This window comes from Manis javanica, chromosome 2 (assembly GCF_040802235.1).
Source record: "Manis javanica isolate MJ-LG chromosome 2, MJ_LKY, whole genome shotgun sequence".
Taxonomy (NCBI): domain Eukaryota; kingdom Metazoa; phylum Chordata; class Mammalia; order Pholidota; family Manidae; genus Manis; species Manis javanica.
This window is the reverse complement of record NC_133157.1, coordinates 112,223,807-112,250,313: the sequence shown is the minus strand read 5'-3', so window position 1 is coordinate 112,250,313 and position 26,507 is coordinate 112,223,807. Positions and strand designations below refer to the sequence as shown.

The 26,507-nt window shown below is 37.5% G+C and overlaps 1 protein-coding gene across 3 annotated transcripts in view; it reads left to right on the top strand.

Annotated features, from left to right (window-relative positions):
- The first annotated feature begins 215 nt into the window (after positions 1-215).
- Positions 216-26,507, top strand: part of CUBN (cubilin) — a 267,651-nt gene continuing 241,359 nt past the window's right edge. For 2 of the 3 annotated variants that reach the window (XR_012127986.1, XM_073229128.1), the window contains exons 1-14: positions 216-495; positions 888-1,017; positions 1,900-1,995; positions 2,502-2,540; positions 4,739-4,840; positions 5,512-5,615; positions 11,852-11,978; positions 12,947-13,109; positions 15,415-15,546; positions 16,401-16,496; positions 18,353-18,471; positions 18,911-19,097; positions 20,231-20,343; positions 24,957-25,191. Coding sequence is in view for 2 of the 3 variants with exons in the window: in XM_073229128.1 (XP_073085229.1) it covers positions 383-495; positions 888-1,017; positions 1,900-1,995; positions 2,502-2,540; positions 4,739-4,840; positions 5,512-5,615; positions 11,852-11,978; positions 12,947-13,109; positions 15,415-15,546; positions 16,401-16,496; positions 18,353-18,471; positions 18,911-19,097; positions 20,231-20,343; positions 24,957-25,191 (1,756 nt within the window). In the remaining variant the exon portion in view is untranslated. The remainder of the gene's footprint in view (positions 496-887; positions 1,018-1,899; positions 1,996-2,501; positions 2,541-4,738; positions 4,841-5,511; positions 5,616-11,851; positions 11,979-12,946; positions 13,110-15,414; positions 15,547-16,400; positions 16,497-18,352; positions 18,472-18,910; positions 19,098-20,230; positions 20,344-24,956; positions 25,192-26,507) is intronic. The other variant, XM_037001703.2, reaches the window with a different exon arrangement.

Here is a 26,507-nt window from a genome sequence, read left to right as displayed (position 1 = left end):
TCTTTTGCATCTGGATATTCAGTTTTTCCAGTAGCATTTGTTGAGGGGTGGCTAGTTCTTAAGCAAGGATTGTTTCAGTGGATGTTTCCGAAACAGTTTGTTACTATTCCAAAGGTCAAACAGATAATGATTAAGTTGTGTACTACTTAGAGGTAGATTTTGACCTCTCACAAGTTGAAGAGTACTGAAGATCTGAGATCATTTACATCCCAAAGGAAGAAAAAAATAACATAGCCTTCTCAGGCAAAGAAGAAAGAACTGAAAAGGTACGGGATATTTCACAGGTCAAGGTACATCTGCCTGGTTTGCTTTCTCCAAACACCCACACTTGGTTGGAGAGGCCTCCCTCTTACCTGACTATCTAATAGGGTTGGTGAGGAACATGTCCTCACCTTTTCTTTGGAGTTTGGTTGTTTTGTTAACATTTTCTGAATCTGATGGTGAAGCTGGAGAACTTGAACTGCAGAGACAAAAAAGAAATGCTGACCTCCAACAGTAAGTAGACACATAATTATTTCTGCTGATGGGCTAGGGCAGTTCCTCAGTCTGTTTTCACCAACAGCCAGATAAGCAGGTGTGATTTTTCTTGAAAAAAACAATGTTAAAAATCAGTAGGGGACAATGTTTGGACTGATGTATGGAATTATCTTTCTATACACAAATTATTCACTTATCATTTTGAAAATAAGGCAGGCATGCAATTATTAGGAGATATCTCTAGGGAATTTTCAAAGAAAAGAAAAGCAGCCAAACAGGAAGAATTTGATGTGTTGACCACAAAGTGAAGATATATGCAGTCTGTAGTTTTTCAGTGAGAAACTTTATTCTTCAGATTTAAATATGATGTGTGCTAATTACTGATGCATTCTCTGGTTTGATTTATACAGGCCTCGAATTACTACAGAAAGGGGAAATTTAGTGTTTCTTACCGTGTCTGCTCGAAACATTGAATTTAGAACTGGATCCCTGGGAAAAATTAAATTAAACGATGAAGACCTTGGTGAATGTTTACGTCAGGTATACATTGAAGTAATTTTGTATATTCATAAGTGGTCACTTAATTAAACAGATCTATATTAATCTGGATCTAGAATCTTTAGCACAGGGAGGCAAGTCCTTGGTGGTGAGGCAAGTCCTTGTAAAGAGCAATGCCCTAGGGTTAATGATGCATAAGGGTATAATGCTAGCAAAAAATGGCTTATGGTGTAGGCTTATGTTCTTTAGTCCAGGGAAGATACAGAGAGTGGTTTGGGGACTCCTCCATAAAGGGAACAGGAAGGAAAGGACATTAGAAATGTATAGATGTGATTAGTTTACTTGTGTTGCAAAGAAGTGGCCAATTATGCTTCTGCCCTATTGAGCATTTTTGGTGCTCCTCATGACTATGTCACCCTTGTAGATCAGTGATAATTTTCAAAGCCAGCATTATTCCCAGCTTACTATGGGGTGTCCACTGTGCCTAGACTTTATATGTATTGTTTCGTCTAACCCTCACAGCTACCCACTGAGCTTGGTTTTATTATTACCCATTTGTGAGGGAGATACATGGAAGCCTACAGCCTGAGGGCACACAATAAATGGCTGAGCCAAGATTTAAAACCCAGTCTGACTCCAAGCCAGACCTCTCAACAAGCACTCTAAACTGTTATTATGAGAAAAAATACAAATGAAAAATATCTTCATATGTTGTTAGTAAAAAAGGTAAATGGAATTATGTGTGGCTATTTTATTCTAATGTTTGTTTTACATGGAATTGTTTTGGTTTTTATAATAATGGAAAAGATTTTAGTGCTTACAATAGAATACTACTCAATGTTTAAAATTTTATTCCTGTAACATATACATTAGTTTTTTCACTAGCATTTCCTTTCTCCTCCTCCTTTTTCTTTTTAAAATTAGATCCAGAAAAATAAAGACGATATTACTGATCTAAAAAAGACTACAACTGATCTACCTCAAAGTATTGCTAGTCAAATTCATCAGCTTAATTCCAAGGTAATTCTCACATCCACATCTCTAGAGCAAATGGGTTTTCCTTGATTCAACTTGGTGTGGCCTCTTTAGAAGTATAGCACTGAAGTATGGCTTTTAGTTAAATGGTGCAGGTCTGGTAGAGGGTGTAGGTGGTGGTGGGCAGGAAGCTAGAAGCACCGTGGCATGAGCTTTTGCATAAGCAGGCCTTGTTCATGTTCTATAGCAACCTTCTTCTTGGCAAAGTGGATGGATCACTGTCATTTATGAAAAGTCCCCAAGTTACTGTGTATAGAAAAGCAATGAATCAGCTTATCAATGGGTTTTACTTAAAAAAAAAAAATCTACTCTGTGGAAAAGGGCAGGATGGAAGCTTGGAAGGGAGAAAAATGAGGATAGAAAAGGCAGGAAAAAAGGAACAGGTAAAGTGAGCCCTTAGCAGGGGTATTAGGGAAATATGTCAATGGATGGCATCATATGTGAAATGCCTTTGAGCCAACTAACTGGTGCCTTTTCCTCCCCACTGCTAGCTGGCCGATCTTGAGAGAAAATTTGAAAGCTTACAGCAGGTAAGTCCCGTCATTATTAGATATCTAACATCTTTCGCTGAAAATAGACAAAAATACTAATACAAGGATGATAGGTATTCTCATATTAAGATGAGTATATGATCAATATCAAGGACTTTGCTCTTTTCCTAAGTAAATTCTCATCAGATGAAGAATGTGTCTCAGACATAAGTGACCAGCCCCTGATGAGTGGGCATGTGAGGCATGTGGGCACGTGCATTCTTCTGACTTGGAATTCAGACATCTGAGTGCCTTCCTCTTACACTGTCACTCTTTGACTATGTGATGGTAGGCTATGTGTGCTAAACTTGTCAGCTAGTGGCCACCCAACTTGCTGATTCTGGCATCAAGGACTGAGTTTTGAAAGGTCAACCATTCCCTCTAACATTAAACTCAGAAGTCTGGGGTGGGGTGTATCATAAAACAATCTAAATTTCCTTAAAAGTACATTTGCTAATAATTTAATTGGAGCAATTTCTTAGAGCAAACTTCCATAACTTTACATGCTTGGCAAACTAGTCCTTACAATTTTTGACTTCTTACCCAATTTATAGATAAGCTGGTGTTTTTAACACTTTCATGAAAACCATCACCTTCTATTCAGAGAAATTCATAGAATGTCCCCATATTTAAAATTTTGAATAAAAATAAGAGGATTCCTGGTTAAGAATCCCTGCTCTGTTATTCTTGATATGTTTTGATTATGCTTCAAGTGTCCTCTACTTTGGTGTTTTAAATTTGGTGAACATGTTCATGTATTCCTTTTCCCGACTTTGATAATAAATTGCCCCCTCAGCCTTTATCTTATTAGGAAGTAGCTGATGAATGAAAATGAGCAGGAAGCATACCTGTGGAGCAAGATACAGTGCTAGAGTTTCCAGGCTCCTGGAGGGCTTCACCATTCCTATCAAAGGCCAGGAAAGGGAGGCCACGTCAGATTTGCCCAGACTGTCCTCCCAGTTCCCATCCCCCAGGAAGAGGTTTTAATGAATGTGAATGTGAGTGCCTTTATGCCTTTGCACAGGGCAAGTGCTTTTGGGCACTGCAGTCCCCATCATTCTCCGTTTTCTTCCTTCTACTGCTTACTGATTCCATTTCCTGCTGACGCCCATAGGCCTTTGAGGTTTTAATCCCCAGACAGTGTTGCTTTTGTATGCCACAAAAATGTCTAATGAATTTGTGGTTAACTTTCTTAATGATGTCCTTTGGTGGATAGGGCCAATTGTGGTACTGGGTCAGAGATAGAATAATGGAAGAAAAGAGTCTAGAAAGACACTTCCACATGTATGACCACCTGACTTAAGGCAAAGGTGGAGAGAATGGCCTTTGTTTGCAGTAAGTGTGCTGAGTCAGGTGGCTATGTATTGGCCCTGCTTCATCTGTAAAATTAAGGGAACAGACTTGATTTTCTCTGTCACTGAATATAAAAAATGTAATGAATAATTTACCTTTATTTTAATTTTTAAAATAGAGCATGAGACTATGATTAGGCAAAATTAATAGAATAGCTTTCCTTTCTTAATCTGTCCACTCTAAAGAAAATTTCTCTGCCTGTCAGATGGTAAGTTTTCCCAGGTTGGGTAGAAAAGGCAGGTCTGTTGTGACTGGACTGAAAGTAGTCATGTGAGCACAAGAGTGGAAGGTGTATTTAAGCCAGCCGCTTTTCAAACACAGGGACTTGGAATGAAAGGAGTTCAGTCATTTTAACCCATTGGATAAGGGATGGCAGCAGTAGATGATCAAATTTCAGATGCTTATCTGGTGGAGGTGCCAAAGATAAGAATAACAGCAAGAGAACCGGAATTTCCATTTTATTGTCTTCATTAAGTAGGAATGTCCACTATTATTCCCACACCTGGAATCTTTACTTTTGTCCACCAATGTGTATTTCTCAGGTAAACCATGCTTTTCCAAAGAATAGACTGAAAATCTTCTTCCCTCATGCTTCATCCCATCCATGGTCAAATGCATGAAAATGATGAAGGAGTATGAATAGGACTGATAATTTGAAACACTTTTTGTTTTTTTGCAAGAGAGTAGATTTGAAGAAGAACTTAAGTGATGGATTTAAAGTCTGGAGGAAGACTTGATTAACTAGTTGTAAAGTACAGTTTTATGTACAGACATACCCTGAATTTGCCTCCATTGCTGCTACGGAAAGTGTGCTTCTCTTGCTGACAGTCCTGTCTCTGTTTCAGACAGTTGGCAAGAAGGTCTGTGGCAGCAATCCCTGCCAGAATGGTGGAACCTGCCTCAATCTTCACGATTCCTTTTTTTGTGTCTGTCCTTCACAATGGAAGGTGAGTCACTTGGTCTTTGGTTAAAACTGATGGTGAATCAGCATCAGTGGTTTCCTTGGAATCATTCAGACATATTTCATTCTCCATCCAAAGTTTCTAGGAGTCTGTGGTCTCCCGAATCAGAAAGAATTATACCACATATTCCAAAATCCAAACAATGGCGAGCATGATAAACAGCCTACAAATACTAAGCCATCTTAAGGAAGGGTCCACTCGATTGGCTAACTACTAGGAAGGGCATGGTATTTCAGCAAGCTTTAGTTTAAGCTGTCCAGCACTGAAAGCACTAAATGGACCTTGACAGAACCCTGTGAAATTTCTTGCATTTTCTATTAATGGTGGAAATGTTCCTGGCATTCCCCTTAAAAACCTTTTTAAGTGACTATTCCTAGGTATAGCTTCGTTGTGAAATGAGGATTAGTTTGTATAAGGATTCTTCTCATGTGACTGCTGTGATCTTACAAAGAGCTCTTTGGCTCTATTAGGCCAAATCCTACTTCCAGAGGAAGGATAACCAGAAATTACTATGAGTAGTAGAGTAGTGGTATTGTATTTAGCTTGGCTGAGAATTTCTTAATTGTCTCTGTATAAATACTTAAGCATATGTGAATATTGGCCCCAGGGGCCTCTGTGACTGGTGGCACCTGACTTTGTTCTGTACATGACTGCAGGGTCCTCTGTGCTCAGTTGATGTTAATGAATGTGAGATTTACTCAGGAACACCCTTGGGCTGCCAGAATGGAGCCACGTGTATAAATACAGCTGGGAGTTACAGGTAACTTTCTTCTCTTCTTTTCTTTTTCAAACAACAAACATTTATTTTTCATACTCCTGGGTGTTCAGATTGGCCACTGTGGCTCTTCCTCAGTTTAGGTTTTGTCTGCAGTGTCTCATTCCTAGGCCTGGGCTGGAGGAGCAGCAGCCACTTGAAGAAAGTCTGTTTCATGGCTGAGCTCAAAGGCCCCACAGGGTTGAGCAGAAACGTGTAATGTTGCTTTTAAAGCTTTGGCTCAAAACTGACTGTCACTTTTGACTATTAAAAATACTTATATATTAGGGTATGTTTTTGAAGGACTAACACATCTAAAGTTAGGAACATCCAAGATTAACTATATATTACAGCAAAATTAGGTACTTCAGAGGAAAAACATGTGGCTCTTGTGTGGTGACACAAAGCTTATTCACTTAGGTGAAGAAAAGCATGTGTGTCCCTTACTCTCACTCCGTGAAGGAATTGTTTCTCTACAGTCCCTGAGAAACTGGAGGAAGGCCTCTGTGGCCGGCATAGAGTAAGGACAGCGTGGTGCAAGGTGAGGAGGAATAGTTAGCAAAAGTCAGAGCCTTGCGGGGGCAGCCACTGAGAGCAGTGGGTAAAGAGGGCCCCCCCCGCCACCCACTGCCCTAGCAGCCTGCAGCTGTTCTCATTCCACAGACTAGTGGGCAAAGGTTTAGTAAGGACAGCTTCCTTCAGTGCTCTGTGAAACATTGACCATACAAGATCAGAGATTGAACTGTGGTTTTCTTCGAATAGTGAACTCTCCATTGCCTTCCTTCAGTTACAAGCATAGGTCTCTTACCACAGTCACCATGCAACTCCTATCCTCTCTTTTGATGTACTGTCAGATGGCTCGTCCACAGCACTCCTGCTCAGCTCAGGCATTGCCTCTCAATGAAAACTTCCCTTCCCTTACTAAGCTGTGCTGGGCATCAAAATGCCTCCATGTTCCCACCAACCTCTACAAATACTAATCATTCAAGCTCTTCTGGCTGAAACATCTTTTTAAGTAATCAAATCCAAAAATTTGTGGCAGATCTTTTGTATAGTCAATCTTTTGTATAGTTCCTTACAGACACTTAAAAAAAAGTCTCTGACATCATCTTTCCACATGTTTTGGTTGGTCTGTATTGTGTGCTCATTAAAAGATACAGAAATAGCATGAGCAAATTCTTTCAATACTCTAGGTTGTAATCTCACTGGAGTAAAAAACAATTATTTGCTCTCTGACTAGCATCTCTGCTATTGTGTTCTTCAGTTGCCTTTTTATAACCATTCTGTCCTTTCCAGCAAAAATCAGTGCAGCGATTTTGATTTTTCCTTGTCATCTAATACATTGTTTTCTCAAAAAAGCCATAATCCTTTCCTTTTTCATTTAAGTGATGTTCTTTTGTTCTTTTGATCTGATCTTAATCATTTTTTGCTGATTCTAAGTTGAAAACTTAACTCACTCAAACTTCTGGTAGATGTGTCTGTGAGTTTAATCATTGTGCAAAACCAAAATTAACCACCTCTGACTAAAGTACAGCTGACCCTTGACAAATGCAGGGCTTGGGGTGCTGACTCATGCACAGTCAGGAATCCATGTATAATTTTGGATACCCTAAACTACTAATAGCCTACTGTTGACCGGAAGACTTACAGGTAACATAAACAGTCAAATACATATTTTGTATGTTATATGTATTATATACTATATTCTTACAATAAAGCTAGAGAAAAAATGTTTTTTCAAATGTCACAGATCTCCAAAAAAATTGTCAGTATATTTATTGGGAAAAAATACACATATAAGTGGACCTGTGCTGTTCAAAACTGTGTTATTCAAGGTTATTCATAACTGTATTATGTTATTAAAGAGCCTTTTGCTTTCAATACTTTGTTTCTCATTTAAATGAACCCCCTGACCCCTGCGGTTATAAACATTCAGGTTTGGGTTAGATCCAGAACACAGGTTTAATCTTTCATTTCCTTGAAAGCATTGTCTGCTGATTTCTGTTTATGAGCATTTATCAATGAGAATTGCTGTTTGGTGATATCAGTGGCAAATGATTCCTAGCATTAATACTTTCCCACCTTCCTGATCTCGAGGAGTGTTACGGAGATTAGATACCACTCCCGGTCTTTCTTCATCATCACTGTCTTCCGGCGTCTTGCAAGCCCAGGAATAATAGACATGTGGTGGGTGGGTGAGACCTATAGGCCAAGCCAAAACTGGGTTTCCTCTGCAGCATGTTATATTTACCCCTCAAAGTAGAAAAGAAAAAAAATTAATACAACTATTTGCTGGATGTCAGGGGTTAGAGTTCTTTGTCCAGATACAAACATGTTTGTGAGTGTGTTGAAGAGAGAGAAATTAAGAAAAAGCAAAAGAGCTATTTTATTTGTTGAGAATTGCCTAAATGGCAGATTCAGCTTTATGAGAGCAATACTGAATTCTCTCTTGCACCTTTCCTGGAAAAGGAAGCCTAAGGGACTCACTGTGCTGACCCTGGAAATAGTTTCAGTTTCTAGTCTCTGCCCTTCATAGATGTGCTGGAAGACATCACAGAGCAGACCATTAAAATCTGGTTTCTTCCTCCTGATATGGGATTGTTTATGAAGCCTCATGAATTCCAGTTGATTATCTATAACCTAAATATGTGATTCAGGCATATGATGGAGACATTTTGAAAGCATAAAAGAAATAGAAACATTTTCATGAGGGTTAAGGATTAAATGCTTGCTTTGTGGAATCTGTGTGTAATGAAATAAAGAACACTTAGATACTTTCTTGAGTTCTATTAATTATATGAGGTTAAATTTTTGTTAATCAGTAGCTTTCTTGAGGCTATAAGTCCCTTTGGGAAACTTTGACATGCATTTGCAAACCAGCACTTGAGCTACTGTTGAATAATCCAGCCTGAGGAAATGTGGTTGAGGCAGAATTCACCCTGGATTGGGGTCTCCTTCAGTCTCTAACTCTTGGAGCCCATTTACTTGGGGAGAAAAGGACTCTTAATTCAAAGAGGTTAATAATTCCTAATTGTAAAGGCCTTGAGAGATAAAGCACTATGCAAGTACTAACTCATTGGAAGCCCTATTTCTTAGGAAAATTTCTGATGAAAATTCTTTCTAGAGTAATGAAAATGGAGTCAGGAAACCCGTTGTCTGTTTCCACTGACTCTTGTATTCCTGTGCTCAAGGTCTTGCCTCAACTACCTCAGAGAACCAACAGATGACATTTGTCACTTCTCAATGCTGTTATCACCTCTTTGTTCAGAAGAACTGATTCTTCTTGTTTCTCCTGCTTAGTTGAGATTTAAGACAGCCCTTGGAATGCAGATTTGCTGTACACAGATGGTATATGTGATATACTTCAGGTTCAGATCTAGAAGCCTTTCTAGAAAAAAAGAAAGTTGAGTTTGTTATTTGTTTTTTTCTCTAGGAATACACATTGTTTGGCTTATATGCACATACATATATTTCCATTCTTATTACTGGTGGGTTTTAAAACATGCAGAGTTTAAACAATGAGGATAATCTAGTTTTAGCTCCAATGGGAGTTAGGTATTAAACTTATTACCTCTTTCAGTTATATTCATATTGAACCATGGACTCCAATGCAAGTTAAACTAAGACTATGAAAGTTGCCTAATGTGCTTGCAGTGTTTTTTAAGACAGAAAAGCCCAGTTTTGTTCTGCTGGAATCAAATCAGCAATAGGTCATTACAAAAGTGACTTCTGCATGGAGGGGTATAGTTCATTACTCTTTTTCTTTAAGGGGCATATCCAGACACTTTGAAAATACATTTTGCCTGACAACACTGTTATGTTAAAAAGACATAAAAATGAAAAGTCTGCATAACTAAACTACTTTTAAGAACATGGGAATGTGGCATGGAAAAATAATGGTACAGGCATAACAAAGACATATGTTTTAATTAATCTTCTGCCAGTTACTAATTCTGTGGCCTTGGGCAGTGTGAGCCTGGCCAGTAAAATGGGAATAATAATACGTGACTTTGAGGATCCTAGCAAGGAGACTGATAGTGTACTTCCTCCCTCCTTCCTTCTTCTCACATTATCTAAGTATACTTTGCATACTTTGTAAACTCTGTAGAGAAGAGTGTGGGATTAAAATTTACTCATTTTCTGAAAGACAAGAACAAGGGAGAAGGACTAGAGGTAAAGAGAGGGGCTTTAACTGCAGGTCCTCTAACTAGAGTCTCCTCTCAAATCTTAAGTCACTTACCAATAGTAAAGCATTAGTGATGCGATACACACAATTTTCTGAGCACTTCCTATAGGAAAATGTCTTTAGACCCCAAGGTGAAAATAGTGCTTGTAGATTGGCACTATTATTTTATAAGAAACTGGAGACAGAAGGAATTATTTCATTGTCTAAGGTTAACAGTTAATAGGTGTAGTCAGGGTCTAATCTTGGGCAGTTCCATCCAATAGGGTCCTTAATCTGGACCTCTTGTACAATATAGACTCAGAAAGTTAATAAGAGTTGTCTAAAAGGTTTTTAAAAAATTTGCAGATGGACGTGGTAGTAAAATAAACTTACCTGGATCAAATGCTCAAACATGTATACAAAATCTCCAATAGTCTAATTACATTCTCTGAAAGAATATTCTGGGAAAGGACGGGAGAGAGAAAAGGAAAGGGAAGGGGATGTGAGAGGCAGAGTACGGGAAGGAAGAGATGAGAGGAAGGTAAATAGCTTGGGTAGGGAGTGAATAATTGAGTTTCTCTGTAACTATTTATTGCCATTAATCTATGACCTTGTCTTAATGAGAAAGGCCACCTTGGAATGCTCAGAATCATGATTTTTAATGGAACAGATTTTTCACAATTATATATTGATGTGTGAATCACATGGAGTATACTTATATCCAAAAACTATTTACTTATCTGAAATTCATAACTGGGCATCCTTTGTGTTTATTTGCTAGATCTGTGAACCCAACATGTGAGTCCCTGAACTGTACCATATTCTTTCTCTCTGACTCTGGCCATATTCACTAATCTTTTCTTCCTTAGAACCCACTCAAAGATCCCACCCTAGCCCTAGCATTGTTCCTGAGGCCCTACATGGGTACCAAGCTCTATGCCCAGAGTGTGGTTCTAGATGCTTCTGAAACAGCTAGATTCTCATTTCTCACTCTGTCAGTCACACATTTGTTTTAATCTTTGGACATCAGCTGAGCAGCTTGTGCCTCAACATTTATTGTTAAAATAGTTTCTTTACCTTGTAGAATGTCCCGTTTTCCAGAACACTCAGAAACTAGTTCGTAGTTCTTGGCCATGCAGGTCCTTCACATTCCTTGTCTCTGACCCTTGGCTTTTGTGGTCCCTTTCCTCCATGAGGACCAACGTTGCTCAGGTTAGACAAGTGGTGACCTGTGGGCCTGGCTCTGTGCTCCATCAGATGTGCTCAGATGTGTAAATAAGCCTGGGCTCTGTCACCCCTCTACCCGAGCTTCTTCCAGCTGCCATTCTCATACCTTCCATATTCCCTCTGAAGCTGCACTTCAGATACCAAGTGAGTTAGATACCACGCTAACTCAGAAATGTTGAGAATTATAACAGTTTAAAGCACCTTTGCTTATTTGATCATTATTGGACTGAAATCTTCACATAGCAAAACATCCACCACTAGGTATTATCTAATAATTATTTTTTTGTGAGTTAAAATGTGACTATGAAAAGAAATGTTACTATGTTAATTACATCTCTTATGGATAGAAGAAGTAGTACTCTTTGTAATATAAATAGACTCTGGATGTATTATTGCCTTATACAATCCCAGGGAACATTTGAGAATATAACAGTCAATCAAGGTCACCTGTGCTTACTGGTGGGTCTACCTGGATGGATGATGTATGAACCTGCTGCTCCCTCCCTTTACCATCCTGAAGGAACTCCATCCCCATGGTTTATAGATTTCTGACCTTTGAATGTGCTGTTTGATAACCTGATACCAGAAGAATTTATAGCAGTAGTGTTGCTCTGATAGTAAGTCCTGGCCCTTCTCTCACTGTATTTGAGAAGATAACACATTTACTCAGTCCACCACTTGAAAAAGAGCAGGGTGATTTTTGTCCAAGACACCAGGCAGTAAATCTGGTTTGCTGGTTTATGATTCCATATAAACATCACTAACCTGCAATTGGAATTTTTTTTTAAATTGATGCTAAGAAACACATGCCCTGAAGCACAAGCTCTGACATTGTGCTCTTATGTGACAGTTGTCTCTGCTCACCTGAGACACATGGCCCTCAGTGTGCATCCAGATATAATGACTGCGACGGGGGCTCCAAGGCTCGCTGCGTCCATGGCATCTGTGAGGACCTAGTCCGAGAGCGGGCTGGAGAGGTGGGTGCCTGCCCGAAGGTGGCTCCCTGGAGGGAGTCATGGCTGCTAGTCCCTCGTCCTCCATGACTGTATGAGCATTCCCCTGGAGGACTGGGGAGGAAGCCACTTTCTGCCTTTAAGCTGAGCACAGGCAAGGAAGGAGATGAGGGTTGTTTATAACTAAGCAGAAGTTGATTTCATTATGTAAATTACTAACATTTTTATTATTTCTTTATGAATCTCTCTGTGAGACATGATTTTCTCTTGGCCCTGTGAGTTTTACCAGTGACAAGATATAGAGACACCGAAGGCCCACTTCTCCTTGTTGGCAGCATGCACTTCTAAGGAGTCTGGATTTTTTCTGGCCCCTGAGCCCCTAAGCATGCTGCAGTCTCTGTGAACCCACCTCCCTGAGTGGCCCCTGTGCTCTGGGTCCTGAAAACCTTGACTTCTGACCCTTGACATACTGCCCAGCCCCACTCTGCTTGTCCTTGCAAGAGACCTTCAGGTCTTTATTTTTAGTTCTGTTTCTTTTTTCTACCCACGTGATGGAAAACGGTTCCCTTCCAATAATGGTAGGAGGGTGGGGTGTGGGTGGGAGGGGAAGGAGAGACTTTCAAAAAGGAAAAAAACAGAATTGATTTTCCATTGTCTGTGCCTAAATGGGTGTTTTTCCCCTCTAAAAACATAGAAGGCTGAGTGGATTGACTTTAATTATATTGACTTACAGTTCTTGATTGTTGTTGCTCTTTCCCTGGCATCTTTGGGGCAAATTACAGGTTTCCTTTACTCTGACATAAAGATGTTTTTCTTTTTGCATGGTCTGGTCTAAATGCTTAATCATAGGGAAATAAAAAGAGAAGCCACTCAATTGGCCTTATGGTAATGAATGTTAGAGGATAAACAGTTGGGAGCTTGGTGACATTTTCAAAGCCTTTTCTTGTTCATTTTCTTGATTGTCTTTATTCCTGCCCTTGTCATCCTGCCAGCCCAAGTACAGCTGCATCTGTGATGCTGGGTGGACGTCCCCACCGAACAGCCCGGCCTGCACGCTGGACAGGGATGAGTGCAGCCTCCTGCCAGCACCTTGCTCAGCGCTTGCGGAGTGTTTCAACACTCTGGGCTCTTTCTATTGTGGGGCTTGCCCGACAGGTACGCAGGCATGTCTGTGCCCAGCCCAAGGCGGCTCAGCTTTGACGTCAGCCAGCCAAGGTGCCAGAACCAATTGGATTCTGCTGCAGGATAAGACCATGGTTAGAGGTGTCCCAACCCACCTGCGTGTCCTTTTTCACTAACTCCAGACTATCTTCCTGCTGTAAGAACTCAGCAACAGAGATGGGAGGGTTAGAGTCAAACACTGGGGGCAGGGCTAGCCGTGGAGGTGGTGAGGCCAAACATTTTATTGGCTGACTAGACTTGAGACCAAAAAGGCACAGGCTCTTGTCCCACCTTTCATACTGGCCAGATGTTTGTAACCTTGGGCAGATTATTTGACCTCTTAGTGTCTCAACCAGGGTCCAGTAGTCCTCACCTGGGTGTGTCAGGAGAACACCCTGTGGCTTTGCTGTAAATAGGGCTGTCCAGCTCTATTACAGACCCACAGAGAATTCATTGCCAGGGAAGGTCACAGGGAAGGTAGTCTCTGACTGCCTGGGTTTGAGTCCAAGCTCCATTTCTTACTGTATGAGATCATCATCATCCTTTCAATATCCATTTGTAAAGCACCTAGTACAAGTAAAGCACTGTGCTGAGTGCACTGATAGGCAATTAATCAGACCTCAAAGAGTTTACAAGGTCGCCTGCATTCCCTGGGGGTTCTTAGAAGGTAGAGTACAAAGAGCATAGTAATAGCAGCTGTTCTTTTATGAAAACATAATTAAGGCACTGTGCTAGGCAATTTTTAATTCTTGCAGCTACAACCCAAACAAGAAATTCCTAATAGTATTATTTCCATTTTAAAATATAAGAACTTGAGACTTAGAGAAGGTAAATAAATGATTTACCTGAGATCACATATGCAGCAGGATTCAAACCCAGGTCTGCTGACTCTGGATCTGAGCTGAGCTGCTGAATACTCCATTATTCTGTCTCACCAAGGAACCCTGCACATCTATTGCTTCATTTAGTAGCTTTTTTCATGTTATGCATTTACATCTGTACAACTAGAAAGAAATTGAAAAAAACATGTAGATGCTTCCCTCTTAGTTCTCACATATAAATAATCACATTCTGAAGGCAGTTTTCCAGAAACAGTTTTTAAAAACTAGAAATCAGAAATACAAATTATTTAAATTAATAGGATAAGCAATGTGTTCTTACATTTTTTTTATTGTTGGAAAAAAAAAAGAAAAACAGAAGCTTTTTGTTTTCCTGTTAATCATCTTGTTTTTCCTGAATGTCAAAGAAATACATGCTGCTTATAAAATATAAAGAACTATAAAAATATTTAAAACAAAACAAAACAAAACAGTGTCCACAACCTTCTCACTCAGACAGACCACCATTGACATTTGGTCATGTTTCCTTCCCATTTTCTTTGCACACTCAATTCTTCACCTACAAATATGATCATTTTCTTAGGTAGATTTTTAGAAGAGGACTCTACTTAGATAAAAGAGAATAAATATTTTAAAGGACTTAACATTTAAAAAATATTGTTAAAATCTTAATCATTTGAATTATAAGAGTAATAAAATTCACTGTAACTATTGAATAAGACAAAACCATCTAAAGCAAAATGGTATACTCTTTCTTCACCTTCAATCTCATTCTCCTCTAAGACCACTGGTAGCAATTTGTTTTCTGCCCTCTTTTACCTTTTCTTTCACTTGTACAAATACATAGACACATATGCAGGGTTTTAAAAAATTATTTCTCTAAATTGGGATCATAATCTGCCCATTATCCTAAAATTTGGTATTTCCAATTAAAAGTGATATGGGAAGATTCTTTCAAAATATGTGTGGGCATGTTATTAAAAATAACTTTTAGTATTCAGTGGTATAGATTTATCAAATTATATTCAGCTATGCCTCTATGGACCACGTAGAGGTTTTTTTCCCCATTAAACACCGTTGTAAGACATTTGCTTACCAACAACTGTATGTATACTAGCAGTTTTAAGACTGTAGAGTGAGTTTAAGGAGTGGAATTATTAGGCAAAATTTATGTATTTAAAAATTTTTAATGAATTCTGTAGATCTCTTTCCAAATAGATTTACCTTTTTTATTTAACTTTCTGAACAACAGCATATAGGAGTAACCCCACTTGCCCACTTTGCCAGAATTTGATTCTAAGAATTTAAAACAGTTTTTTGCCAGTCTGATAAGCAGAGTATATCTCGTCTTAACTTATAGTTCTGTACAGTTAAGCAGGTTTTTATATGCTTTTGATTATTTGCATTCCTCTTTGTTAACAGTTGCATATAGAGCTAACTTCCAAATTTTATTTTTCTAGGCTGGAAAGGAAATGGATACAATTGCCAGGATATCAACGAATGTGAGATAAATAATGGTGGTTGTTCTGTGGCTCCACATGTTGAATGTGTGAATACACTTGGATCTTACCATTGTCAGTCCTGTCCACCAGGTGCTATGCCACATTTCCTGATACAATTACCGGGAAAGCATACATTTGAAAACAGACTCTTGTGCTCCATTTTTAATATGATTGCTATCTAAGGGCATGTAGCGAATTGTGCAGAAAATTTTACTTAACTTATGGATTCAGGGTATATTAATACAGCTATATGATAAGAAAGAAATAAACAGTATTTTGAATATCAATGGAAAACAAGCCTTTATGAACTATGAAATAACCTATTGAGATAATGTAGAATTTGAAAAATTTTCTCTGTGGATCACAGACCTACAGCTCCATTGTTTCCATAAACAATTATTAATATAACACATTCATGAGATGTTTTACATATAAAATTTACTAAATAACAGGCGTAATAGTTGGCATATAGTACCTGATAGTTTTCCTTCTCTTCATTATTGCTATTCTCTAAATTGAGTTACTACCCAAGAAAGTCAGGGAGTTATAAGGGATAAACTGAAGCCCTACATTTTATTAACATGAAAGAACTGTTCTTTGGACTTCTACAGTAATTTAGCTCTAAGATCATCAAAGTCATTGTAATTACAAAACTTTCAACTTCCTCAGTGTTAGCACTTTCTAAGTCTACCAGTAATTTGGTACATCTTTTTGTTTTTAGTTTTAATATTGCAATTAGAAACAACCCTGAATGTTGTTTCTGAAATGAGATTTCTAACTCTTGTTGTCCTTTATAATTATGGAATTTTGTTTATGACAGTTTGTTTTTTGTTTTGTTGATAGAGGATGTTTGGTTGGTCTGGTTCATGGTAATTGATTCTCCAGTTGGTATTTTTTCCTGCATATTCTTAACATTGTCGTGTCCCTGCTTTTGCTGTGATCAGGGTACCAGGGTGATGGAAGAGTGTGCACACTCATAAACATCTGCTCAGTCAGTAACGGAGGCTGCCACCCGCACGCGTCGTGCTCCTCAGTTCTAGGTAATGACTCATCTTTCTCGGGTTTAGGGTATTTTAGTATGACTTTCTAAAACAAATCAACTTTAAAACCAAATCTTTTTTTTATCTTTAAACCGAAAAAAAGCCATGTTATAAAACTATACATTTGGATTTTTTAAATGCAATAAACTATGGTATTTTATGATCTGCTCTTACTTAGCAATTATTTCCCAAGATAATTAAGGAGACCAATTAATTTATGACTGTACTGCAGCAAGCAGGAAGGAGAAAGAAAGGAAGAGGATGTGTCAGTTTTCTTTAAGGACTTCCATTTCCATGTCATTGACCAGGACTGAGCCTTGGGGCTACCCTGCCTGCCAAGGAGACTAGAAAATGTAGTCTTTATTTAAGGCTGCCATGTCCCCAGTTAAAATAAAGAGTTCAGTACTAAGGAAGGGAAAAATGAATGTAGGATTATAACTGACAATCCACAATGCTGCATAAAAATAATTCTCTCTTATAACTTTAAAAATAAATATTGCCAAATTTTCTCCCAGAAATGTATCTATTTATATACTCACCAACAGTATATGAAAATATGCATTTACCCCATCCTTGACAATAATGGATACTACCATTATTTTTCATTTTGGTCAATTTTGTAGCTCAAAATTACCATCCCATTATTTTAATTTTGACTAATTCAAAATTAGCTTTTTGATTACTAACTAATAATTGATACTTTTTACATATTTACTGGCCATTTTTTTCAAATTTTTATGTCCTTCTTTCATTTGCTTTCTCATTGATGTGTGAAATTTCTTTATGAACTAAAGATATTATCTCATTATCTGCCTTATGTTTTACATGTATTTTTCCTGGAATGTTGTTTTTATTTTAATTTTGTGCTGGTATTTTCTATTTAGAAGTTTAAAATTTTTAGGTAGTCAAAAATATAAATCTTTTAGTATTTCTCCCCTTAGAAATAGGCCTTCTCTATTGAACTCTAAAAATAGTCAAGTACATGTTCTTTTATACTTTCATTTATTTTTAACATTAAGATCTTTCATCTTTTTAGGATTTCTTTTTATATGTAGCATCTAATAGAGGTCTAGCTTGATATTTTTGTACAAATGGGGGACCTCCACTCCATTTATTGAACAATATATCAAATGCTATTTTGAAATACCACTTTCATTTTTACTAACTTGTCATATATATGCACATATATAAAAGAACATGTATGTGTGTATGCATGTGTGTGTGTGTGTGTGTAAATATATATGTACTTGTGCTATTTAAATGCTTACTAAATGATTAACAGCATAGTGAAATGGTTAGGCATATGGGTTCTAGAAAAGATGGCTTGGATTTTGATTTTTTCCCCTTGGCTCCACTATACTTGAGCTCTGTATCCTTGGTCAAGGCATTTAATCTCTCTGTGCTTTGTCTTCATCTATATATTAGGATTATAATAGTACTATTTCTAGGGCTCTTGAGAGGATTAAGTTAGTCAGTATATGTACAGTGCTTGCAACAGACAGCATCATCACAAGGATACCCTTGTCTGCTGTTGACCTCTCCATGATGAGAAACTTGACTTTCCCTTAGCATACCTCACATTTGTACATGACTCAGGACCATGACATATGGACTGACAGCACCAGTGTCAATCTGCATATAAAGTATTGGAAACATGTAATACCTTTCTTATTTTTAAGATAAAAGAATAGAGAAAAGATTCTAATATTTTCTCCTCATGCCTTGTATTGTCTGCCCCTAAGGATATGCAGACTTCATTTTGGTGATTTCTGATGTAGACAGCATAGCATGAGGTTCATTACTGGGTCAGAATAGAGGAATCCTGTCTTTACAATTTCATTTTTATTTCTGAACAGGTTCCTTACCTCTCTGCACTTGTCTCCCAGGATATACTGGAAATGGTTATGGGCCAAATGGATGTGTTCAACTCAGTAATGTTTGCCTGAGTCACCCCTGTTTAAATGGACAATGCATCGTGAGTGCTTTGTTCTTCCTGTAAACATAGAATACTTAACAAGTAGTTTAGTTTCACTTCTATGAAATATGTTTTCTTTGATTCATGAATGTTAAGGTTAATGACTAAAGCTTAAGATAAAGAACTGTCAGTACCTTTCAGATAAAAGGCTAGGTAGTAACTTTAGTTCCCAGTAAAAGCCAATAAGTTAGATTTTTTCTCCCAATAATTTACAAAGTAGTAAAGCAAAGCCTACACTTTGATCGAAATAAATCTAACTTCTTACACTTAGCCATCACCATTTAAATGAATTAACTAATACAAGTTAGGCTACTGGAAGGTGTTTGTGGCTTAACATCCTGTGCATTCATCACATAACACTGCTTTTCTTTTTTATTATTTGGGTTGATCAAGTTTATTGTCGGTTTGTTTTATGGCATTATGTTTTTTCTTGTCTTAGGATACAGTCTCTGGTTATCTTTGTAAGTGTGAATCAGGTTGGGCTGGTATCAACTGCACAGAAAACATCAATGAGTGTCTAAGTAACCCCTGTTTGAATGGGGGGACTTGTGTTGATGGCATTAGTGCTTTCAGTTGTGAATGCACACGCTTCTGGACTGGATTTCTCTGTCAGATTCCCCAGCAAGGTATGCTCAACATTTCTTATAGCACAGATGCACAGTTTAGAACTATTTTTAATGAGTCCTGCTATACTCTTCTGTTGAACCCATTTCTCATCCAGTTGCCCAAATGCTTAGAATGCTTTCCTTGAAGAAATGGTATAAAATTCACAAGGTAAATATATTTCTCAATTTCAGCTGGAAGAAACTTTTTCACAAAGGAAAATGAGATTAGTATGTACCATTTTCATGATATCCATTCTGAGAACAAAATATGCTGAGTTATTGTGATTTTCTGAGGGACAGTTTTCTCTATAGAAGCCATTTAATATCCCTAGAATATTATACTTAATTGTGTCATTCTCCTGGTATAGAATATATAGTGGCTCCCCATTACCTCTTAAATAAAGATTTGGACTGTTTTTCAATTATCCTCTATAACCAGACCTCACCCTGTCCATCTCGACTTATTTGTCATTAGGTGCCTAAAAAATACTCCCTTTCAAGCCAGACATCTTTCTTTATCACTTGAACCTATGTGCCACCATGAATATTTCTGCTGTATTCCTTTATTTGGGATATTTCTCCTCCTCAACCTCTCTAAATTCCTTCTTTGCTTCCTATCCAAATGTATTTGTTCCTCAGGAGTACTTTACATTCAGTCTCCCTCATAACAACTCCACCCTCATTTATTCCTTCCGATTCTGAATCAGAGCATTACTGCATCGTTACTTTATATCTAGGACTACAGTAGACTCTGTGGAGACATAAAGAAGCATGAATTATCATCTCTACATATTGACTGCTTATCTTCCAATTGTGGAGATAAGACTAATACAGAATGATAGAGAGGAAACAAGAACTGAAGAACTAAATTGTGTGGGGCCAAGCCAAGTATTGCAGGTAGAAGGAATGGGAGAGGAATGGGAGAAGGAATTCATGGCAGAGATCAGCAGACATCAACTGGACTTTGAATAGGGGGTGGGCTATGGGTGGTGTCAAAGGAGAAAGAGGACAGGGAGAAGAGAGGATGGCAGGGTTCTTGCCTCCTACGTGGTTACTCAGGCTTCTCCAGGTGCTGCAGTGGCAGGGCTAGAGCTGCAAAGCCTCCTGCTCTTTGGAACTTCTGAAGAGAATGCTCATCACCCTTTCCTTGGCAGTCTGTGGAGGGTCCCTCTCAGGGGTGAATGGAAGCTTCAACTATAGGAGCCCTGATGTTGGTCCTGTGCGTGACGTTACCTGCTTCTGGGTCATCCGGACTGAGGAGGGAAAGGTAAATGTGGGCTCTTCTGTCCAAATCTACATTAATCTAAATGAACATGTAATTTGTGTAGGTATGACACAAAATACATATAATGGTAATTCAGCTATCATATTGAGATATTACAAAGTCTCAAGCTTTGGGATAGATATTTTATGTGCGTTTCTCTAACCTTACACTAACGCTTTGAAATAAATAATAGTGTCCTCATTTTATAATGAGAAAATGGAAACTAAGTCAAGTGATTTTTTTTAACACTTCTTAGCTAGTAATTGGACTGGCTTGGTTTCAGCACTGGCCGACTACAAGCCAGTAATTTGTAAAGTCATGTTGTTACTGAGACAGTAGAGTTTGAAGATGACCACTCAGCATTTTGTTGATTATTAGGTGAAAATGGGGACTGCCACTGAGATGGTTTTCTTATCAATGCCTTCTTATCAATGCAATTGCATGTACCACTGTGCTGTGCTAATTGCTTCACTTACATTATTCCATTGTGTTTTAACTCTCATAACCCTGAAAGAGAATTTTTATCCTCGTTTTACATATGAGGAAATGGAGACCACAGCAACTGAGAAATTTGTCCAGGTGCGCATGATTTGAAGTCGCATGTGGTGACTTGAACCCAGCCCTTTTGACTCCAGGGACTCTGAGCACTGCATGAACATTCTTCAGATTAAGATCTGAGCCTGAGAGTTTTAGTGCTTTCACCACCAACACTAATTACTCAGACTTAACCAAATATTTATTTCTGAGTCAATTCCTGGGCTCATTAAAATAAAGTTATATATCTGAATAAATAAGGTTTTCCCTTGAAATCCTGTTAAATTTTTCCAGCAAACTAAAGTTACAGAGGTCATTGTCTAAGGGTTAGAAAACACTTTTTCTTTCCCTTCAGGAGGGAGGGCTCTTTGGGGCCTGGTAACCCCACAATAGAATGAACTCCAAAATCAGTTTTCCAGTGGGTATGTTATGTGAATTTCCTTCCTTCCATTTAGTTTTCATGAATTCTATTTCCTGACATTGAAAACATTTTTCTTTCAAGAAAAAGTCATTTTGTAAAAAAATTTTAATAGTTTTATTATCAAATTGTAAAAAAAGTCATGTTGTTTTTCTTGATCATTGTGATTTTTATATCTTCTTATCCCCATCACAATTTATGTAATATAGTAGAAATTATATAGAGATCAAGGTAGTTCAATTCATGAACATTGACTTGATTTTTACTGAAATTGTTTCAAGGACAAAAATGATGTAATATTGGGTAACAGGTCCTAAAAATACTCCAGCATAGAATTTCAAAAATATCCTGATATCCTTTTTCATTAGCTGAATGCTGTTGTAGTTTTAGGTCATAATGAAAATTAAATTCAACAGCCTCCTTTTGGTAGTTTGACTATTTTAAATGAGGCTATTGGTACAAAATCTCTTATATTTTATTAATTATATTACTATATTTAATTCTGCACATTCTAACAGTTTAACTTGGAGATGCATTTTTGTGTTTGTTTTTCTACTTGTATGCTCAGAACTCTTCATATTACCTTTCCCCTGTTCTCTGCTCTTGGTATAACTGATCTCTAAATCATATCCAACCACCGAAGACTTGCAGGCCTCACACCTGCCTACACCTTGCCTCCTTAGTCTCCATCTAGGTTGTCAGTCTGGGCTGAGCATCAGTATCTTGTTGAGAGTTGGAGACCCTGAGGAATCAGCATCTTTAGGGGTCAGTGATGCTACAGGTTATTCAGGTTATCAGGGCATAAATTCTGGTGAAGGGTAATATTAGTCAGTTAAATTTAATTCAAGGTAGATTTCTTAAATGCCCTAAGTATATTTTACTGCTTTGAAAGCATTGTCAGCTATACATTGAGGAGCCTTTGTTTGATGGACTTGACAGTTTAATGACATCTAGGTAAATCTATTTCATTAACCCCTGAATAACAACTCAATGGATATAAAGTTTCAGTTATGTTAGATGAGTAAGCTCTAGAGATCTGCTGTGCAGCATAGTGCCTGTAGTTAATAATACCATATTTTACACTTCAATATTTGTTAAGAGGGTAATCTCATGATTTGTTCTTACTACACACACACACACACACACACACATATACACAAAGACAGACACACACAGGAAACTCTGAAGGTGTTGGGTATATCTATTACATTGATTGTGGCAATGATCTCACAGATGTTTGAAATGTCCAAACACATCAAACTGTACACATGAAATATGTGTAGTTCTTTGTATATCAATCACACCTTATTAAAGCTGCTAAAAACTACTTGATTAACATTGATTTTTGATAGATTTTAATGTTAGCTGAAGTTAGTTCTAAGCACTTTTTTTTTTTTGAAAGGGCATCTCTCATTTTTATTGATCAAATGGTTGTTGACAACAATAAAATTCTGTATAGGGGATGCTCAATGCTCAATGCACAATCATTAATCCATCTCAAGCCTAATTCTCGTCAGTCTCCAATCTTCTGGAGCATAACGAACAAGTTCTTACATGGTGAACAAATTCTTACATAGTGAATAAGTTCTTACATGGTGAACAGTACAAGGGCAGTCATCACAGAAACTTTCGGTTTTGATCACGCATTATGAACTATAAACAATCAGGTCAAATATGAATATTCGTTTGATTTTTATACTTGATTTATATGTGGATCCCACATTTCTCCCTTTGTTATTATTATTTTTATTTTTAATAAAATGCTGAAGTGGTAGGTAGATGCAAGATAAAGGTAGAAAACATAGTTTAGTGTTGTAAGAGAGCAAATGTAGATGTTCAGGTGTGTGCCTGTAGACTATGTGTTAATCCAAGCTAGACAAGGGCATTAAAACATCCACGGATGCAGAAGATTTCTCTCAAAACATGGGGGGTGAGGTTCTAAGCCTCATCACTGTTGATCCCCAATTTCTCACCTGATGGCCCCCCTGCGACTGTGCCTGTCTTAGGTTGTTCCTCCCTTGAGGAATCTTACCCGTCTCTGGCTAACCAGTCATCTTCTGGGGCCATACAGGGAGATGTAAAGTTGGTAAGTGAGAGAGAAGCCATATTGTTTGAAAAGGTTAGCTTTTTACTTCTTTGCAGATTTATGCCCTGTGGCTTCTATGCCCAGCATTTGTCTTGAGGTATCTTTACCACTTGGAGGAATTATGATACACGGTAAATTCGATATGAAGCACGAGTTCTATTTAAGGGTTGTAATTAGGGAGGAAGAAGAAAAACTATAGAGGTAGCAGATGGAAGAAAACATGGGAGGATTGATTATTTCTTTGACATATCTTCTTGTAGAGTAAATTAAGCATGTATAGGTTTTAAACTACTAATTAAATGGTGCACACACATTAACATAATAGGAATACAGTTACATAACCAAAGCAGATCTATAATTACCAGCCATCTCCAGTGAAGCCAAGAAAACCAGTTAGGCACCCTAGGCATTTGTGAAAATTTGTCTATGATTGATGGATATTGTCCAACTGTACTTGAACAGTCTGAGAGAAATCAGACAAATTAAAACAACACATTCCTGGGAACTGTTCACATCCCATATGATCTTTTAACAGTAGATAGTCTGTAGTTGTAAGATTTTGGAGTGCTACAACTTGCACTTCTCCTAATTCTTGGTTGAGTTCCAACAGTATAGATCCAGTCAACTTTGTTGTTTTACTGAAAGCACAGGCCTGCTTAGATATCTCCTTCTTCATTCCAATGGCAAGTCCAGGAACTGGTGGGATGGATGCAGCTACAACTGCAGCATCTCCTGGATCTTTGTTGAGGTTTTTTGATGATCATCTTCTGGTATGACTCTTCCAGAGAGTGCTGATGTTGGAAGTTCTTCTTCATGTCGTATCTTAGTTAATTTTCTGGGTAGCCAAATTAGGCTTTGATCCTCTGTATAAACACAAATAGACCATTTGCCCACACTTTGATGTGCCCTTTATACCATTGTGTAGAACTCATTGGAGGTCACCACACAGGAACTGCTGTTAGTCCATTTTTGGGTTCTGTAATTCTGCTGCTGTTTTGTTCCTTCAGTTTTTCCTTTGTTCTTATACTCCACAGATGAGTGAAATCATTTGGTATTTGTCTTTCTCCACTTGGCTTATTTCACTGAGCATAATACCCTCCAGCTCCATCCATGTTTCTGCAAATGGTAGGATTTGCCCTCTTCTTATGGCTGAGTAGTATTCCATTGTGTATATGTACCACATCTTCTTTATCCATTCATCTACCGATGGACATTTAGGTTGCTTCCAATTCTTGGCTATTGTAAATAGTGCTGTGATAAACATAGGGGTGCATCTGTCTTTCTCAAACTTGATTGCTGCGTTCTTAAGGTAAATTCCTAGGAGTGGAATTCCTGGGTCAAATGGTAGGTCTGTTTTGAGCATTTTGATGAACCTCCATACTGCTTTCCAATTTCTAAGCACTTTTTAACACCAATCATTTATATGTTGAATTATCATACATATTTGTAGATAATTAGGAAATTATAGATATATCATTAGAAGTAGACTCAGTGTGAATGCTTCCTAATTAGTAGGAAAAATATTTTAGAACTAACATGGAAGTAAAAAATAATACATTGTGACCTTTATGTTTTTAGGTACTGCGTATCACTTTTACTTTTTTCCAATTAGAATCAGTGAATAATTGTCCACATGAGTTTCTTCAGATTCATGATGGAGATTCCTCTGCAGCATTTCAACTTGGAAGATTCTGTGGTTCTAGACTCCCTCATGAACTCCTTAGTAGTGATAATGCTCTCTATTTTCACTTCTATTCTGAATATCTAAGAAATGAAAGAGGCTTTACAATAAGATGGGAAACACAGCAACCAGGTAAGTATAAACATGGAGGAAAATAAAGCAGAATCTTTGAAGTTATGTAGTTTTCTTGATCAGTATTAGACCTTTGGATACATTAGATATTTTGAGATCCAGTGCTATATAATATTTTATGATTATTTTAAAAATTGTTTTTAAAAATTGCTTAAAAATTTTATTTTTATTATTCAGAAATAATAAAATATGGGTGAAATGGAAGGATTAAAAAACATGAGTCTTAATGGGTCCCTTACTGAACAGCGTGTTTATAAGCCCTATTAGTAAATTACTATAGGGATTTTGTTGAGGTCGTTGTCCACTCATTCACTTAGTGTTCCTTATCTTAATGACCCACTACTTCATTATTTATTTATTCTTTTACTTTTGGTGCCCCATTTTTTCCTAACTTTTTACAATGAAAATTTTAAACTTCGAAAAAAGTAGAGAGTACAATATACCAAACCTCCAGTTCATTCATCAGTAAATCTGAATCTATTTCTGGAGTTTCTCCTTTTTTCTATTGGTCTGTTTGTTTATTCTTGTGCCACATTGGCTTAACTACTAAAGCCTGAAGTCTGGTCACATAAGTCCTTTAACTTTGTTCTCTTAAAATATACTAGATCCTTTATATTTCCATATAAATTTTAGAATTACCTTGTAGATTTCCCCTAACAATCTTTTGGGATTTTGTTGTCATCGTGTTGAATGTATAATCAACTTGGGAAGAAATGACTTCTTAAAAATCTTGACTTTGCTGAGCCATGAACATGGACTATTTCTGTATTTATTTAACTCCCTCTTAATTTATTTTAGCAAAATTTATAGGTTTATGTACCAATGTACCTTTGAGAAAGATTTCTAAAAGTCAAAAAGCAAATACCTATGTTTTTGCTGGATATTTCTATAGTCTCTTCTGTAAAAGTTATACATTGCATCCTCTTCAGCAATGTATGGGGGTGTCTATTTCCCCAAAGCCCCACCAATAATTTGTTTTCAAAATTCTGGATTTTTATCATTCTCAGAGGCAAGAAATAGTATGTCGGTGAAGTTTCTATTTGCATCTCCCTATTGAGTGAGGTTGAACAGCAAAGGACATTTGAATTTTTTTCAGTTAACTCTTTGTATCTCCATTCTTTTTTTCTAACCCTAATATCTTTATTCTTTTTAGAAGCTCTTCATATATTAGAGATAATAACTTTGTATTATATATTGCATTTTTCCCCAGGTTGTCATTAGCATTTTACTTTGTTTCTGGCGTTTTGAGTTTTTACCTATAAAATAATTTTTTAAATACTAAATTTTAGAAAACTTATCTTCCTCTGAGCAACTGA